Here is a 17,195-nt window from a genome sequence, read left to right as displayed (position 1 = left end):
GGGGACCTCAGTGTTCTCTTGCTCTGAGAGGCTGCACTGCTCCTCCCCGTCACAGATGAAGAAAGTGGAGCTCACAGGAGGCAGGGCCAACGCTCAAACCCCAGACCCTCCTCCAGAGATGGCGACAGTCTCCGCACAAGCACTTCGGCCTCCTGAGGACGTCCCGCGAAGAAACACAAGAGCCGGGGGCCCAGGGAGGCCTTGCTGATTTCTTTTTAGCGTTTATCATAGACAGAAACAATCTTGGAGGTTCATTCTCAAAAATACTTACTAAATATAAATTTCATCGTATTGAACCAAACATATGTTATTAAGGCTACATTTATTTTATTGTGTCTCAAAACAAAAAAGTAAATAAAACTAACAGGACAAATGGCTCTTTAGCTTTGAAGCCAAACTACTAGGTAGTTTATAAAAAATACTTACTCCTCTTTTAGCTTGATTTGGTTTCTTTTTTATGATAGAGGAAACCTCTGCCAAAAAATAAAAATTGAAAAATCAGACAAACAGCAATCATACATAATGTTTCCATTTTAGTGTGCCTTTCTAAAAAGTCTACAGGCCACATATTACTAAGGACCGCAGCGTTTCCCACAGTAGTTTGTCACACAGAAGGCTCAAGTGTACGTGTGCGTTCTGTCCGTGTGGACCACAGAGGTCCCACACAGTGCCAGGCTGTGATGACATGTTCTGCCCACCACACCCAACAGAAACGAAGCACCTGGCCGCATCCCTCAGGAGTGTCTTCAGGAGGGACTTTATACATGTACGATCAAATGCTCTTATCAAAGTCCACTCTTACAAACTTCTAAAGTTATAATTATTATTATTGTGTGTGTGTGTGTGTGATGCTGGGGATTGAACCTAGGGCCTTGTGCATGCTAGGCAAGTGCTCTAAAACTGAGGTACATCCCTAGCCCCTTAAAAATTCCTTTATATTATAAAGTTAGCACAGCAATATGTGTGCAACAAAAGCTGTCAGTAAAGCACTTTTGCATCTCTACTTATATAGTTTATCATATTAGCCTTTTCTTTTGTTTTGTTTTCTACTGGGGATCGAACCTGGGCCCTTGAGCTTCAAAGGCAGGTGGCAGAACCACTTAGCTAAATCCCCAGCCCTCGTATTAGCTTCTAAGAAGTAGAGACTACACTGCAGTTTAGTCGCCATACTTTCACTGCTTCTCAGCCTTCTGGCTAAGATCAAGTATGGCAGTGGTGCTTCCTAATCTCACAAAAATATACGATGATTTTAGAGAAAGATTCTTACAGATTCACAAGCTGAGTAAATTTCAATCAAAGGTTATATATTCTAGTTTTAGAATTATGTTTAAAAGACCCAGTAAGAACAGAATCTTATTGTTTTTCTTCCAAAGATGGTGACGGGCAGGCCAGGCAGTGGCTCAGAGGCTTAGCACTGAGCCAGTGAAGGGGAGGCCGGGGTTTGGTCCCCAGCACTACAAAAAAAACAGCACACACTGGGCTCTGATGGGAAAACAGAGCATAAACCCGCAGATACCATGAGGACACTCGAGCCCTAAAAGAGATCCATAGCACATTTCCACATGAGGAAGCCGCCCACGGATGGAGCTGTGTGTCCCTTCCATCGCTTGCTTTCAGATTTGTACTGTGCCTGTCACATGACTGCTCCCAGGATGGCAAGGACAAGATTTCTAGACAGGATGGCTTTCTCCAAAGCAGCTTCTTTCCAGTGAACACAATATAATATGCACCAATTTCAAATGAGAATTCCCTGACAGTGAAAAAGTGTGCTTATGCTCCCCCATGATAAAAAGGGGGAGAAGGAGTGTTCTCCCCAGTGGACAGGAGTGCACGGGCACTGTGGGCACCGCGGACCTTGGGCACCGAACAGCCCCAGGGCTGCCCAGCCCCACACAGGCACCCATGGCAACGTCAGCGTTCTGGACTCTTCAGGCTTGCTGAGAGGGACAGCAGCTTTCAGACTTGGGCACAATGCTGTGCTACCTTCTACACTGAGACATGGGAGCGCATCTACCCTGAAATACTGGCTCCCTGTGAGTCAGAGGTGGGGTTTGCAGCGTGTTACCTGAAGCAGGCTTTGCCGGGGCACCGAGTCCTTCCACACTCGGTCCTTGATTGGGGCCACCTGAAATTGAAAACATGGACTTTAATGCAGAAAATGCACTCACCAAACTTGCTTCTGAATGTGTAATAATGCAACATGGTCAGGCCAACATATCTTCATGGATTTTCAATGACTGCCTCTCATTTTAGTATTTTTTTCCCAGCCCTGTTTTTGTTTGTTTGTTTTTGTTTTTTGTTTTTTGAGACAGGGCCTCACTATGTAGTTGAGACTGACTTGGAACTCATTATGTAGCCCATGCTGGTCTCAAAGTCACAGTGGTCCTCCTGCCTCAGCCTCCCAAGTGCTGGGATTACAGGTGTGAGCCACCATGCCCGGCCCCAGCTCTGTTTTTTAATCCACGGCCTTCCCAGTGAGCTACATTTTCAGCCTTGTTTTATTTTCAAATTTTGAGACAGTCTCACTAATTGGTAAAATTGCTATGGCTGCACTCAAATTTGCCATCCTTCTGCCTCAGCCTCCCAGAGTGCTGAGATTACAGGTGTGCACTACCAGGCCAGGCTCATTATCATTTTCCCCCCAGTACTGGGGATCAGACTCAGGACCTTGCGCTTGCGAGGCAGGCATGGCGCCACTGAGCTAAATCCTGGCCCCCTCATTATCACAGTTTTTTTTGTGTGGTACCAGAGATGGAACTCGGACCTTGCGCTTTCGAGGCAGGTGGCAGAACCACTGAGCCAAATCCCCATTATCATATTTTGAAGGGTGTTTATTTTCAGTTGACACACAATGACTGTATAAGTTTATGGGGTGCAGTGTGACTCTGTGACATACATGTGTCATGTGTAGCTCACATGACCGCCACTCCAAGCGTCACTTCTCTGTACTGGGCACACTTCTCTCCTAGCTATCCCGAAATATACAATTCATTGCTGTCAGCCACATTTCTCCTACTCTACTGCTGAGCACTGGTTTGGTTCTGCTGAAAGTCTATCAAAACGCAAGTACATTTTCTCCTGCCTCAGCCTCTCTGGGATTAGAGGTGTGTGGCACCACATGTGGCTCTGGCTGACATCTTGATTTTCCTATTTCCCAGCACACCCAGTCCTCGGAGCAGGGCCCTCTGACAGTTCTAAAGACCCCACCTTCGTGACCACCAGGATCAGCTCCCAGGACCCGAGGTGTTGGCAGTGATGGCTCCGGGTGTGCTGATGTCCACGCTGAGCCGCTCCCCTGCACCAAGGGGAGGAAAGTCACTGGCACACAGAGCAGAGCAGTCACAAAAATCAACCAGCAACACATCATCATGTGTCCTGCTCCGTGGAAATGATAAGATTCAAATGCAGCTTTTTTTTTTTGTACCAGGGATCAAACTCAGGACCGTGCACTCGCGAGGCAGGCTGTGGCACCACTGAACTAAATCCCTGGCCCCAAATGCAGGTATTCTTAAATTTCTGTTTCAGTACTCAAATGCCTGATGCTCTGCGCTTCTGTTAAAATATTATCTTTAAATACTTTTGGACTTGCACAGAGCTGTGAATATACTGTGGGGAGCTTCCGGGGCACACCTGGCTTCCTCTGCTGCTGAACCTGGGGCACAGCTGTCACTGTCACCGGGAAGACTGCAACACAGAAGACTGTCAGCTCGGAGGGCCCCACCGGCTCTCCCACCAGCCTCTCCCCTTCCAGGACCCCGTACTGCATGGGTGGCCAGGGCTCTTTGGTTCCTCAGGATTGTGACAGATGCTCAACTGTCCCTTGCCTGGGCACTGAGCCCATGCTTTGTAGGTGACCCCTTGGGGCCCTCTCCCCTACTATATCGGGGGGCTACTGGCCTGGGTGACCCTGCCCTCTGCCTTCTCCACGCTCCTGTCTTGGGAGGGGACCCCATGCCTAGTCCATACCGAGGGGAAGGAAGCCTGGGCCTGGTCTGGATTTTCCCCCAGGGGAGATCTGCCATTCCCCACAAGTTTGTCTACTCCAGCGGCAGCAAACCTAATGCAGTGGGCTGTGTGTGAGTCCCTGAAAGCAAGGTTCGCCATAGCTGATCTACTCCGTCACTCACTTATATCGTACGGATTCACGAATGTTTGTTTTCCTGTCAGGATTATAATTCAGCAGTGTCATTGTTCATACTGTTGTTCCACTTGCTGCAGGCTGGACCTGTGGAGGCTCTTCCAGGTTGGCCAAGAATGCTCCAACCATCCGGGTCACCGCAGTGCCTTCTTCCCCACCATGAACCCTCCCAGCTGCTGCAGTACCAACCTGCCTGCCCGCCTGGTGGCCTCAGCCGCAACTTTTCCAGTGAATGCAGAGCAGTGGTTAGAAACCAAGATCTGGAACCTTCTGAGCTCTGTCCTCCCAAGGGACAGAGCCAGGTGACATACGTGTGTGCTCCCCATGTTTAAATACGTATTTGTAGTTTTCCATCCATCCGAGCGTACATACATGTACACATACACATGAAAAACATGATTCCTGCTAATAACTCTCCAACACTGTTTGTTGGATTTCTTGTCTTTTCAGCCCATCATTTCCATTCATGACGTTTCTCAGCTACTAATCGTGGATATGCTAAATCTAGTCCTATGGCAAACAAGAGCAGCATATCACAGAAGACCGCCTGGCTTCTGTTTCCTGTTCTCTCCCTTGATAACTACTTCTGGAGGCTCTTCAGTGATGAAGTGGTGAAATGCACATGAAAATTACAACAGCTAAAAAACCTGCCCCAAACAAAATCTACAGGCTGGTGACTGCTATGGCCTGGACCTTCCAAGTCCCCCTAAGGCCTCTGTGTCAGGCGGAGGCCCGGGCCCTGACTGAGGCATGGCAGGAGGTGGTGGCACATCCCTGAGGTCACTGAGGGCCTGCCCTTGCTGGGAACCACGGGGCTAACGTCCGTCCCTCTCCTCTCACATCACAATGAGGGGTGCATTCCTGCTCTGCTTTGCACCCCCACCCTGAGGAGCTGGCTCACCAGAGGCCTCAACTCTATGGGGCCAATTAACCACGGATCGAAGTTCTGAGACCTCTTTTCTTCCTAAGTGGATTAGGTCAGGCATTTGTCACAGTGGCGGCAAGTAAGCAGCACGGCAACATACGCGGCTTCACACAGCTCTAACGTGAACATGGTGAGACAGGTGAGCACCGCCTAAGCAAACAGCGGCCCCTCGGGGGCCGGGAGGAGGCCGGAGTCACAGGCAGAGCAGCTCCCGAGCTGGCAGGAACTGATGCAGGCTCTGCAGCCCTCCTACCCTTAGCAAGGGAAAGTGCGGCAATCCACGGAGGTATCAGGCCTGTCGTCTCTGCTGCCGTCAGGCCAGAACAGCAGGGAATATGATCCTCAGAGCATTGGCTAAAAGCACTGAGTACATTTGCCTGTATGGGCCCCCGACTTCTCACACAGCCTGGAGATACATACTATGCACACAGTAGAATCAGGGCACTGAGATCCTAACCCCTACTGAAACTGTCAGACACAAAGCTCTGAGTCCCCCGTGGCATCGCCAGGAAACGTCCCAGTTTCACAGGAGCTAGGAACTGATGGGTGATCACAGTCTAGTCAGAGGTCACCGGCAGAAGCAGTGTGTGCTGTCTCTAGACTGCTTCTGCAAAAGGGGAGGCAGGGTTTGTCTTCCCAGATGCTCATCCTCTTCTGTGCCCTGGGAAGGTCTTAGACCGGAGCAGCAACATTAGACCCTGACACGGAAGTCACATGTAGGGAGCAGCAGAGCAAACTCGTGGGTGTTATGGTTTACGCCTGCATGTGCCCCCAAAACCTCATGTGCTCCTCGGAGGTACTTTTGGGAGGTGACTGGGTCAAGGGTGCATGACAGTCATCACTGCATTATTCTCCTGAAGAGCGGACAGAGGGCTGTGATGCTGGGAGGTGAGGCCTGGTGAGAAGAGGCAGGCCGCTGGGTGTGTGGCTATAGCTAAGGTGCCAGGCACCCCGGGCAGCCACCTGCGAATGGACAGTGATAAGTTAATTCCTATCGTTTTTTTGAGACAGGGTCTCACTATGTAGTTGAGACCGACCTGGAACTCACTATGTAGCCCAGGCTGGCCTGGAACTCACAGCGATCCTCCTGCCTCAGCCTCCAATGAGTGCTGGGATTACAGGTATGCACCACCACACCCCTCTAATTCCTATCTTTTTTACTTAATTACTTAATTAATTTTTTTGGTACTGGGGATTGAACTCGGGCCCTTGCGCTCACGAGGCAGGTGGTAGAACCACTGAGCCAAATTCTCAGCACTTAGTTAATTCCTATCTTTTGAAAATTGCTTATTCCTGCAGCTTAGCCTGTACCCTGAAACATGTTAAATATACACCTTACATAACTTTTAGAAGAGCACACTTTAAAATGCAGTAAAGCATCATACATACCTCAGCAGAGACATGAGAGGCAAAAAAGTCTTCCTCCCTCGGTGGAGGGGATGAAGGCGGAAGCACACAGCTGTCAAGCCACAGCTGGAACAGAAACAAAGCCGTGCTCAGCACTGTACAGGCCTACAGGGGTTCTCGGGCCCTGGAGGCCTCATTCCTGCCGACTGGGGCTTTTGTGACTACAGCCTCAGGGCTCTGTGGTGCAGGAACCCATTGCCCCAGTACATTTTGCTTCCAAACCTTTAGGGAGTCAAGTAACCACCTCCAGAAATACTTTCTATTTAAAAAATGTTGTTTTGGTTTTTTGAGACAGGGTCTCACTATGTAGCTCAGGCCGGCCTGGAAGTCACTATGTAGCCCAGGGTGGCATGAGACTCATAGTGATCCTCCTGCTTCAGCCTCCCGAGTGCTGCGATTACACACATGTCACCATGCCTGGCTTAAATTTTTACTAATGCATATTTGCAGTACATAATGGTGATGTCATCACGGGGAGCCAGTACAGTACATAACACAACACATGTTGATTCATTTTTTAGCCCTCTTCTTTTCCCTTCCTCCTCCCTCCCCAGAAACCTTTTCTGAAAAGGAAAATTCAAGAGCTGCATATATAAGTGCAGTTCCAACCCCATACCCAGCCCTAGTTGTTCATGGATCCCACACCTATGCATTCACCTGTGTGCTGAATTTACTCGCAGCCCCATCTGTCCCCCTGGTGTTTTCACTCTGGTTCCCAGACATGCACAGACCTATAAAGCGAGCTGTGCACCAAGCGTCCACCCGGGCGAGGTGGAGCACACTGCTCTCTGGTGCACGTTCTCACACACGTTAACAAGCATCCTCTTTTCAGACTACTGGTGCCACATTTTCCACATTCCTGCCCTTGGCAGATAATTTCGCTGTGTAAAATGCCCCCCACTTCCTCACCCCAGAGGTCACGCTGTGATTTACTGTACAGACACGGGTGTTACTGAGGCCACACTGAGGCAGGCGCTCCATGTTCACGAGTCACTGCTACTATGTTATACAGGATCCATCCATTCATTCACTCGCTCACTCACACATTCTTCTCCAGTGCTGGATCAAATGCGGGTCCTGGTACATAGGCAAGCACTCTAGCACAAGGTACAGCTGCACCCCTTAAATAAGGTATCTTGTTTTGGCGGGGGTTACCAGGGATTGTACTGAGGACCTTCCGCTTTCGAGGCAGGCAGTGGCACCACCGAGCTAAATCCCTGACCCTGTCAATAAGGTATCGTTACACAGATACATCCATGAACTAAGGTTGTGAATTAGTCCCTTGAGGAAAATGTGACCACAGCTAAAAGACCCCACCCCAGTGGTCCCCGAGGATCAATGCTTCAGGGTTCAGGGAGAGGCCACCATCTCCATAGCTTCTGGACCTTTCAGCTAAGATCAAGTGCAGAAACCAACTCGAGAACTGAGTGTCAGATTCCTCCTTATGAGAGCCCAGTGGGAAGCTCAGGATAAAAGCACCGTGGTTTGTACTGAATGGATGTGCACCCGAGGTGACAGGACCCTGGGGGACTCACGTCAGTGCCATGTTTCCGTGTGGCCTGGGATGCCAGCGACTTGACCTTTTCCCTGTAGAGCTGGGCGGCGCGACTGTTGTACTTGGCGTTGGTGTCGCTGGTGGCACAGCCGTGCTGGTGGAAAAAGGACGACTGCGGAGGAGAGCATGCAGGTCAGTAGGGTACCGAGTGGTGCTGACACCCTGACCCCAGATGAACTGCCCCGCGAGGGAATTCCCCACACAAATACAAGAGCACATTCTGAGGGGCAGGGACGCAGCCCAGTGGTGCTGCGTCTGCCTGGCAAAGCACAAGGTCCTGAGTTCAATCCCCAGTACAAAAAAAAAAAAAAAAAAAAAAAAAAAAAAAAAAAGAGCGCATTTTGGTAAGACTAGATAAGAGATTCAAATTATGAAACAGAAATGCAGTACCTGGCCCTCACTTCTGATTTAAGCCACTCAGGACTGTTTTGAATTCATGAGCAGTCATTTTCCATTTGTATTTCAGTAAATCAGAATTTTCGACAGTTCAGTTAGGAGCTATGCTGTTACCTTGTTGAACACTTTCTCCACCAACACAGATAGAAACAACCTTACATAGTTAGATGACGGAGCAAATTGCAAACAATTAGAAGAAACTGCCTTCAACCGCTTACCCATCCACAAACTGACATGAATTCTAGGGCTTGCACAAGTGGTCTCTGGTGAACCTAAACTGATCAGTTATGGTATCGATCACCCACAAGTGTCAGAGCCTGGCCAGCGCTCCTCGTGGGCTGCACAACCTGGCGTGACTGGTGTCTCATTGAACAACCGGGAAACCGACACACAGAGATCGGACCCTTGGCCAATGTCACCCAGACGGTAAGGAGCAGCGCTCGCCCAAGGCCGGAAGTAGTTGCTCCCCTGCTCACTGCCCCAGGGGCCCGGCTCCAGGACAGCTGGCGAGATCAGACTCAGCACCCAGCCTGCAAGAATCCGGGTCACAGCAAGGGTTTCTAATACATGCTCAGTGCATCTAACGCTAAGGGCACACAGTCTTAGGAGGAGAGTAAATGCTTTCTTAGAAAATGAAAGGAAAAAAGAAAGCTTTCTTTATTGCAGTGGTTCACAGCTCTCCAAAACTGACCTTACAGAACTGCATACCTCAGTACTCAATTTCTCTCATTAGGAAATATTAAACCCATCTGAAGTTTAAAGAAAGGAAAGAAATGCTGACCTAAGGGAATCTGGTAATTCCAAAAGTACCACTTTAGACTTACCATTAGAATTCTAACTAACTGATGCTAGACACTATTTTGGTTTTTTTGTTTTTTGTTTTAAACCAGAAAATAAACACCAACTTTATTAATACAATAGCAAGAGAAAGGGTTTCCAATGTCTCAGAAGAAAAATAACTGAAATCCGCACCACACGGTGTTACAGGATCGAATGCTTGTGTCACCTTTGCTGTTCTGATAGCTCCCTGCCACACCCCAAAGGGCCATCAAGGACAACTGTCATCGGAGCTGCTCAGGGACATGCTGGGCACCAGGGGGACAGCTTCGGTCTGCCGGCCCCCGTCACATGACTGAAAGGGACTCCTGCTAAGAAGCTCTTGGAGTAGAGAACACATCAATGTGGAGAACAGAGCCTTGCTTCTCCAGAGTTAAGAAAAAACATGAACGAACTCATCTATCGGTTTTTCCCGGGTAGCCAGGGTGCTCTGGGAAGAATCCTCTTCCAAGCCCACCCAGCCCACACTGGGGAGAGGGGAGGGAAGGGGGAGTCTGCAGACACTGGCAGGCAGGAATGGGGAGGCGCTGGCCCAGCTCTCTCTGCGGAGGTTGTGGGTGTCTTTTCTGGCAGCTGCAGCGGCTTGATGGGGGAGGCAGGGGCCACCTGCCAATCACCTCTTCTTGAAGCCATACTTTTTGCGTTCATAGAAGAGGTCTGTCTTAGAGCTCCCCAAGTTGACAATCTTTGGGCAACCATCTCTATTCTTCTCCTGGATGGCGCACTACTTGCAGTAATAGGCATCAGAGACTCCTGGGCCTCCACAGATCACACAGCGCCCCTGGTAAGAGCCGTAATTACACTCGTCACATATTCGCACCAGGGTGCAGGGACGCACATAGGAGTCACAGATTACACATTTGCCATCACAGGTTTCACAAAGTCTTCCGATGGCAACACCAGCCTGCTTGCGGCAAAAGAGCAAATCCGGATGATGTTTAGCCCTAGCTCCTACCCAAGAGGGCTACCCGCTAGACATTATTTTGACTTGAAAGGTATACAAATAGGGGACTTTACACTTTAACAGCATGTCCATGGGAATTCCATTTGCTCAAGATCTGCTATCTTCATAAGGTTTTGCTGACCAAGTTTGAGAGAATCAGATATACTGAATTTATAAATAAAGCCTACATGCGTTTTTGGGTTTTGGTTTTTTTTTGGTACAGGGTGAGGGGGATCAAATTCACAACCTTGCACTTGAAAGGCAGGCAGGGGTGTCATTGAGCTAAATTCCCAGACCTAAAGTTTGCATGTTTGTGGATGGTTTAGTATGTTTGTACATGAAGTTAAGCAAATCTCTTCTAAATTGTAAATTTATCCCACTTTTTTTTTTTTTTTTGGAGACAGGGTCTTGCTAGATAGATAGTCCAGGCTGGCTTTGAATTTGCTGTGATCCTCCTGCCTCAGCCTCCAGAGGGCAACTACCACACCTGGCTCACCCAATTTTTTTTTTTTTTTTTGGTAACGATGATGGAACTTGGGACCTTATGCTTGCAAGGCAGGCAGTGGAACCACTGAGCCAAATCTCCAGCCATCACCCAACATTTTAAAAAGTCACCTGTGTATTAAAAATCACTTAGTTGCTAGGGAGTTAGCTTAGCAGTTCCACCGCTTGGCAAGTGTAAGGTTCCAAGTTCGATCCCTGGTACCGAAAAAAAAAAATCACTTGAGTTTATAATATGTGACACTTGTCTGCTGCATTTGAAGAATAGGTTTTTTTAATTAGCAGATTTAATAAATTTAATACATTTTAATTTGCAGATTTAATAAATATTAATTCAAATATATATGATACCTTGTACCTAAGCATAAAAGGCACATTTAATAGAAAAAAAATCTATGGTCACAAAGATACTTCTGCTTTCTCTCTCAGCCATGTCAAGCCTGCAGCCTGCCCTTTTCTTTTCCTTTTTACTTCTTTTTTTGATGAAAAATTATCTTGGGCTTTATATAAAATATATAACATAAAAAGAAGGCAAAAAGCATGATCTACAGGTTGAACATGGGTGCCACGTCCTGTTTTCCTTTTTTTTTGATGGTACTGGGGATCGAACCCAGGGCCTTTGCATCCCCAGTGCTTGAATTTTCTTAAGCATCTATCATGCGATTTTCTGGCCGCTGGAGAGGTCTCATTTGTAAACCAGCCCCAGGGGGCTCCAGAGGCCCGGGGTGCGGGCAGCTCTCCTGAGAGGAACCCAGTGCTGAGCGGAAGGCGCGGAGTCCGGGACGCACTTACAGCGTTGGCATTTCCTCCCACTTGCATGCATCGAAGCTGGAACCACGACCAGTTGGAGTCCAGCTCTGTAGATCTGGAAGGAAAGAATGTTCCTATTAATACCTTTCTTCTCCAGAACCGAACTACTGAGCTTCAAAAAGCAGGTTTCCTTGGACTTTAGGATCCCAGGGAGCTGTGGCTTCTGGGATGCTTGGGTGGGCGACAGTTGGCCCCTCTTGTCCCACCCGGCAGCCGAGGCCCGATGGCCCATGGCCTGCTCTCCTGTGCCCAGCTGGAGAGCAGGCGAGCCAGGCCCGCAGCACCGGGGTACACTCGCTCCCGTCGCCATCCCCTCTAGGTCTGTGGGGCATCCCAGTTCTGCCTCTCTTCCTGGTGGGCTCTGAGCCAGAACTGGGTGACGTGACCGCGCTCACAACGGAGGTTCTGTCTGGATTTTCCTCAGGCCAGGCAAGTGTTCCCACAGTGTGAGTCCACGAGGGGCCTGCAGATGTTGTGCTGCTGTCAAGGGATGGGAGGGTTCCACCCACACCACCCCCAGCAGGGAGGACAGGACAGACAGGACAGCGATGCAAGCCCAGGCCTCTCTCCGGAGTCTCAGGAAGAAGCAAAGAGCAAGGCTGTCCCTTCAAACACAGCAGCCAGCCCCTCGTCAGCTGAAGGAGGCGGACACTCAATGACCATGGGCAGGACTCACTTTACAAAACGTAAAGGCGAGGAGAAGAGGCTTCAGGCTCACAAAGATTTTCCTTTCAAGCTGCCCTTCCACTGACTCATTTCTATGCCTCTTGGTATCATTCAGCCTTTGTAAATGTTTTTTTTTTAAATTTTTTTCCTTTTGTTTTTGTTGTTTTTTGAGACAGGTTCTCACTATTTAGTTCAGGCTGGCCTCAAACTCACAGATTCTCCTGCCTCAGCTTCCCCAAGTGCTTGGATTATAGGTGTGCACCACCATGCCTGAAGTCTTTGTAAATGTTAAACAACTATTTTGAAAGTAAAACTAACTTTGGATTAATGCTAATACAATGACAAATCCACCCCATAGTGATGTGTACAAAGTAGAGATTTAACCACATTCTATGAGAAATAGATTTCCTGAAGACAAAGATGAAACAAACAAACAAAAAAGAAAACCGAACAAGGCCCTCTCTGGTCAGAATTTCTGACCAGCACAATGAGGATATGATGGCACAGGGGAAGCAGCTGGCTGTAATGAGACCCTCTCTCTGCCAGCCTCACCAGGTACCACTGCCTCAGAGCCCCTGGTCATGAGCCATCCCAGCCAGTTCTGTCCCAGGGTAGGGGCTGCAGTAGGCAGCAGTCTCTGGGGGACAGGCTGAGAGCATGAAGTCCCAACTCTGCCATTTACCAGCTTTATGATCTTAGAGAAGCGACTTCACACCTGGTGCCTTACTTCCCTCCTCTGCGGAAGTCCAGGCCTGACAGTGTTACTATTTATTTCACTCTTGCAGAAAGTGGATGAGCTTAACATATGAAGAGCTCGGGGAGCTTCGCCCAGCTCGTGGTAGATCTCAAATGGCTAGAAGTTGCACTGACACTCACTACGGTGGGACCCTACACACTGCCCCGACGTCCCCTCGCCCTCCTAGCACAGCGCCTGGCACACGGGGGGTTCCTGAATGGGGCTCTGCGCCCTAACACGGGGGCCTAGGCACTAAGACAGCCCATCTTCCTTCCCAGTTTTCATTCAAACCTTTACAAAAAGAAAGCCAGAGAGTTCTCTGTACATTTTGTAGAAATGAAGGTATAAACTAAACAGGGATTTGTTTCCAAACAGAGCTCCAGGAATTCTCTCAGATCACTGGACTTGTGCCTGCAAGGGAGATGTGGCCCGCAGGTGAATTCCATCTTCAGTTCAGGGTTTCATTTCTGCAGCACTGGGAAATGAACCCAGAGCCCTGCACGTGCCAGGCAAGCATTCTACTGCTGAGCTACATACCCAGCTCTATCTTTGACTCAGATTAAGGGATACATGAAAGCTGAGAGGGCTGAGAAAAAGTAAAGCAAAGAAGGTAAGAAAAGCTAAGGAACAAGTTAGTGTCCCTTTAACAAAGTAACTCCCTTAACCAAGGGAGAAGGCAGGTTTCCCAAAATTTCTGTAAATCTGAGTGTCAAGCATAACCTCCTTCAAAACTGCATGAATCAGGGTCAGGGATTTAGCTCAGTGGTGCTGCCACCTGCCTTGCAAACCCAAGGATCTGATTTCAAACCTCAGTACCAAAAACAAAACAAAACAAAAAACACCCAAAATTGAACGAATCAGCTTTGCCAAAGTCAGCATGTGTTTTGTAGTTAGAGGCTTTAAATAGATTTCAGATACTTATGAAACCAGAGCAAATCTCACTAAGTCAACAAAACAAAGTTTTCATGAAATTAAAATTTAAAATGGAATAAATCCCAAAGCCAGGCGTGGTGGCGCACTCCTGTAATCCCAGCACTCAAGAGGCTGAGGCAGGAGGATCACTGTGAGTTTGAGACCAGCCTGGACAGTGAGTTCCAGGGTAGTCTGAACTACATAGGGAGACCCTGTCTAAAAAAAAAAAAAAAAAAAAAATCGGCACTAAAATGGAATAAATCCCATCACAGTTAATCCTCCCCTAGACGAGCTCAGGGCAGCTCTGGGCAGCTGTTTATTTCTAACTTGTGGACTGCGTCATACAAGGTCACAAAACAGGGCCCTGCAATGCCAGTACCTCAAAGGCACTCCTGTCTCCTCTCCTCTGTCCTTGGTGGGTTGTGTCCCCTGAGCAGGCACCAGATGACCCCAGCTGGTCACAGTAGGGCTTACGGAATTTCACTCCAGGAACAAACAGAAAGGTACAGCCCAGAGCCTTCAGGGATGGACCTGACAGTGGTGCTGGCAGCCTCTCTGCCCTGTACTTCCCAGGCTAGGTCACCTGTCCCATGGGTCACCTGGAGGGAAGTGAGAGCTCGCGCCTGGCAGATAATACAACACCCAACGCCATACAAACCTTCCCCGTGGAAACTGATCTCTTCTCATTTTCATCGGTGTACAAAAATCAGCTAAGAAGGCGGGGGATTTAGCTCAGTGGCACTGTGCCCGCCTCTCAAGTGCAAGGTCCTGAGTCCTGAGTTTGATCCCAGGTATCAAAAAAAAAATGATCAGCTAGGAAACTGGGCTCTACATCAGGGCTTCTTTCACACAGAGAGAAGGGTTAAACATTTATCACTAGTGCCGTGATGGTGCTTGCCCCTGAGGTCAGCATTTGGGAGACTGAGGGAGGAGAATCCCTGTGAGTTTGAGGCCATTCTGGGCTGCGTGCTTAGATGAAGGCCAACTTTAATTATATAGTGAGACCCTGTCTCAAAAACCCAAGAAAGGGCTGGGCGTGGTGGCACACGCCTGTAATCCCAGCACTCAGGAGGCTGAGGCAGGAGGATCATTGTGAGCTCCAGACCAACCTGGGCTACACAGTGAGTTCCAGGTCAGTCTCAACTACATAGTGAGACCCTGTCTCAAAACAAAACAAAACAAACAAACAAACAAACAAACAAAAAACCCAAGGAAGGAAGGGAGAAAGGGAGAAAGAAAAGAATCAGCTACAAAGCATTTCACTTTTCCTGACTCTGCGTCTCTTCTCAAAGTCTCAGTGCAGGCCTCCCTTTTCCCTACAATCAGATCTTACCCACCTTCAAAGTTCGCTGCAAATGTCACCTCCACTTTTAAACTCTGCCTGATTTCCTGATTTTCTGATGGGGGAAGGGATAGGCACAGACCTTAGCTTCCCTCTCTCATGCAGAACTTTACCTTCTGCCCCCTCTGTCTGTCATATTTGAGCTTGTTCCTAGCCCCAGCCCCACAAGATCCTAAACTCCAGAAATACTGAAGAGGAACTTGAGCAGAAACAGCTAGAGGTCGGGGTGAGGCGTGACTGGCAACATCCTAGCAGCATGAAGAAGAGCTGGGCCCTAGAGCTGCAGCCAGGCCCCTTTCTAAACCAGTTCTAAGAGCAGTTGGCTCCCAGAGCAGCCTGCATTTCCACACACTCCTAACCTGCCTGCCCCTCCTTCACTGCCATGGTTTGGAGTCATTTTTCCTTTGTGAAACTGTTGCCTTGAAATTCTACTTAAGAAAAAATAAACTCCACTTACATAAACATCCAATCTATACTTGCTGTTATCAGTAGCCCTGCTGGGAAGGGAGACCACATTTGCAGAGGGCAGGCACGGAGAGGAGGGTAAGGGCAGTCCTAGAGGAGGGACTTTATCTTACTTTATATGCTTTTTCCCATTGAGCTAGAGTTTGTAACATTTCCTAATAACTTTAAGGAGGAGCCCTTCTCCACTAAGAACAAAACCCATACTGAGTCCTGTTTTTCTTAGCCAGAGACTGTGTATTGCAGGCAGGCCTTGAACTTCCTATGCTGCACAGGCTGGTCTCGAACTGCCAATGCTCCTGCCTCAGCCTCCCAAGTGCTGGGATCACAGGTGTGCGCCCTGTACTCAGCCCTGAGTACCTTTGCAACCTTTCCTTTCTCTTGTCCACATCTACACTGCTGCCCTCTAGTTGTACAGACACTTTTAATTGCTGTTTGAATCATTTATAAGCACTGTGAGTCACACAGTTACATTTACTTGACTTTTAAATCTAGTGGTTAAACCTGCCCGGCCCACACTGATCCTGCTGCTCAGCCTTCGCAGGCTCTGGGCCAGTCCTCCCCTCAATAAGGAACAGGCAGAGAAACACCCCATTTCCTGCAAGGAAGAGGGGAGCAAGAGGGTGGGCCAGGTTTTACTGAGAGGGACTTGGCCCAGAGAAAGAGAAAGAGCACACGTGATACAGGCGGAAATGAGCACCAGGTGCGTGGCTCAAGCCGGCTTCTAACGCTCTGGGGAAGCCACCATATGCTATTTACTGATCAACACAGGCACAAAGGACATTAAAAGTAACAACCCAGGCCAGCGTGTAGCTCAGTGCTAGCTGTACATGAGCAAGGCCCTGGGTTCCATCCCCAGCACCAAAAATGAATAAATAAAACTGACTAAACAGGAAAGAATCACGTCTCAACACATAGCACAGGGAAAATTAGATACCCACATACCAAAAAATGAAGTTGTACTCTTAAATTGCACACCACAAAAAATATTAACTGAAAATGGATCAAAGACATGGACTGCTGGCCTAAAACTATAAAAGTCTGAGAAGAAAATAAGGAAAAAGCTTCATGACATTGGACACGGCAATGGTTTCTTGAATACCACACCAAAAGAACAGGCAACAAAAGAAAAACTGAGAAAAGAGACTTCATGAAAAAATTTAAATTTGCACAGTGGTGGGCATGGTGGTACATGCCTGTAATTCCCAGCCCTCGGGAGGCTGAGGCAGGAGGATTGCTATAAGTTCAAGGCCGCCTAGGGTACATAGTGGGTTCAAGGCCAGCCTGGACTATAGAGATCCTGTCTCGAAAAAAATAAATTTGTGCATTAAAAGACTTATCAACAGAGTAAAAAGGGAACCCACAAAATGCAGAAAAATATTGCAAATCATATATCTGATGAGGATTAAGTATCCAGAAAATGCATAGAATTTCCAAAATTTAACAAGAAAAACTAAAAAACTAGATTAAAAAATAGCCAAAGAGCTGGGTGTGGTGGTGCACACCTGTAATCCCAGCACTTGGGAGGCTGAGGCAGGAGGATCGCTGTGTTCGAGATCAGCCTG

General features: G+C 48.3%; 1 protein-coding gene and 1 pseudogene across 2 annotated transcripts in view; both read right to left on the bottom strand.

Moving 5' to 3' along the window:
- The window catches only part of Arfgap3 (ADP ribosylation factor GTPase activating protein 3), a 42,517-nt gene that overhangs the window by 14,319 nt on the left and 11,003 nt on the right, over positions 1-17,195 (bottom strand). For both annotated transcript variants that reach the window (XM_010634394.1, XM_010634392.3), the window contains exons 3-8: positions 11,495-11,567; positions 8,006-8,137; positions 6,453-6,536; positions 3,208-3,295; positions 2,066-2,125; positions 427-473 (exon numbers count right to left, since the gene is read on the bottom strand). In XM_010634394.1, coding sequence (XP_010632696.1) covers positions 427-473; positions 2,066-2,125; positions 3,208-3,295; positions 6,453-6,536; positions 8,006-8,137; positions 11,495-11,567 — 484 coding nt within the window. The remainder of the gene's footprint in view (positions 1-426; positions 474-2,065; positions 2,126-3,207; positions 3,296-6,452; positions 6,537-8,005; positions 8,138-11,494; positions 11,568-17,195) is intronic.
- Positions 9,530-11,135, bottom strand: LOC104869297 (annotated as a pseudogene).

The sequence above is a fragment of the Fukomys damarensis genome, unplaced genomic scaffold (assembly GCF_012274545.1).
Source record: "Fukomys damarensis isolate Sample0158 unplaced genomic scaffold, DMR_v1.0_HiC HiC_scaffold_19, whole genome shotgun sequence".
NCBI classification, from domain to species: Eukaryota; Metazoa; Chordata; class Mammalia; order Rodentia; family Bathyergidae; genus Fukomys; species Fukomys damarensis.
This window is presented reverse-complemented; position numbering and strand designations above follow the sequence as displayed.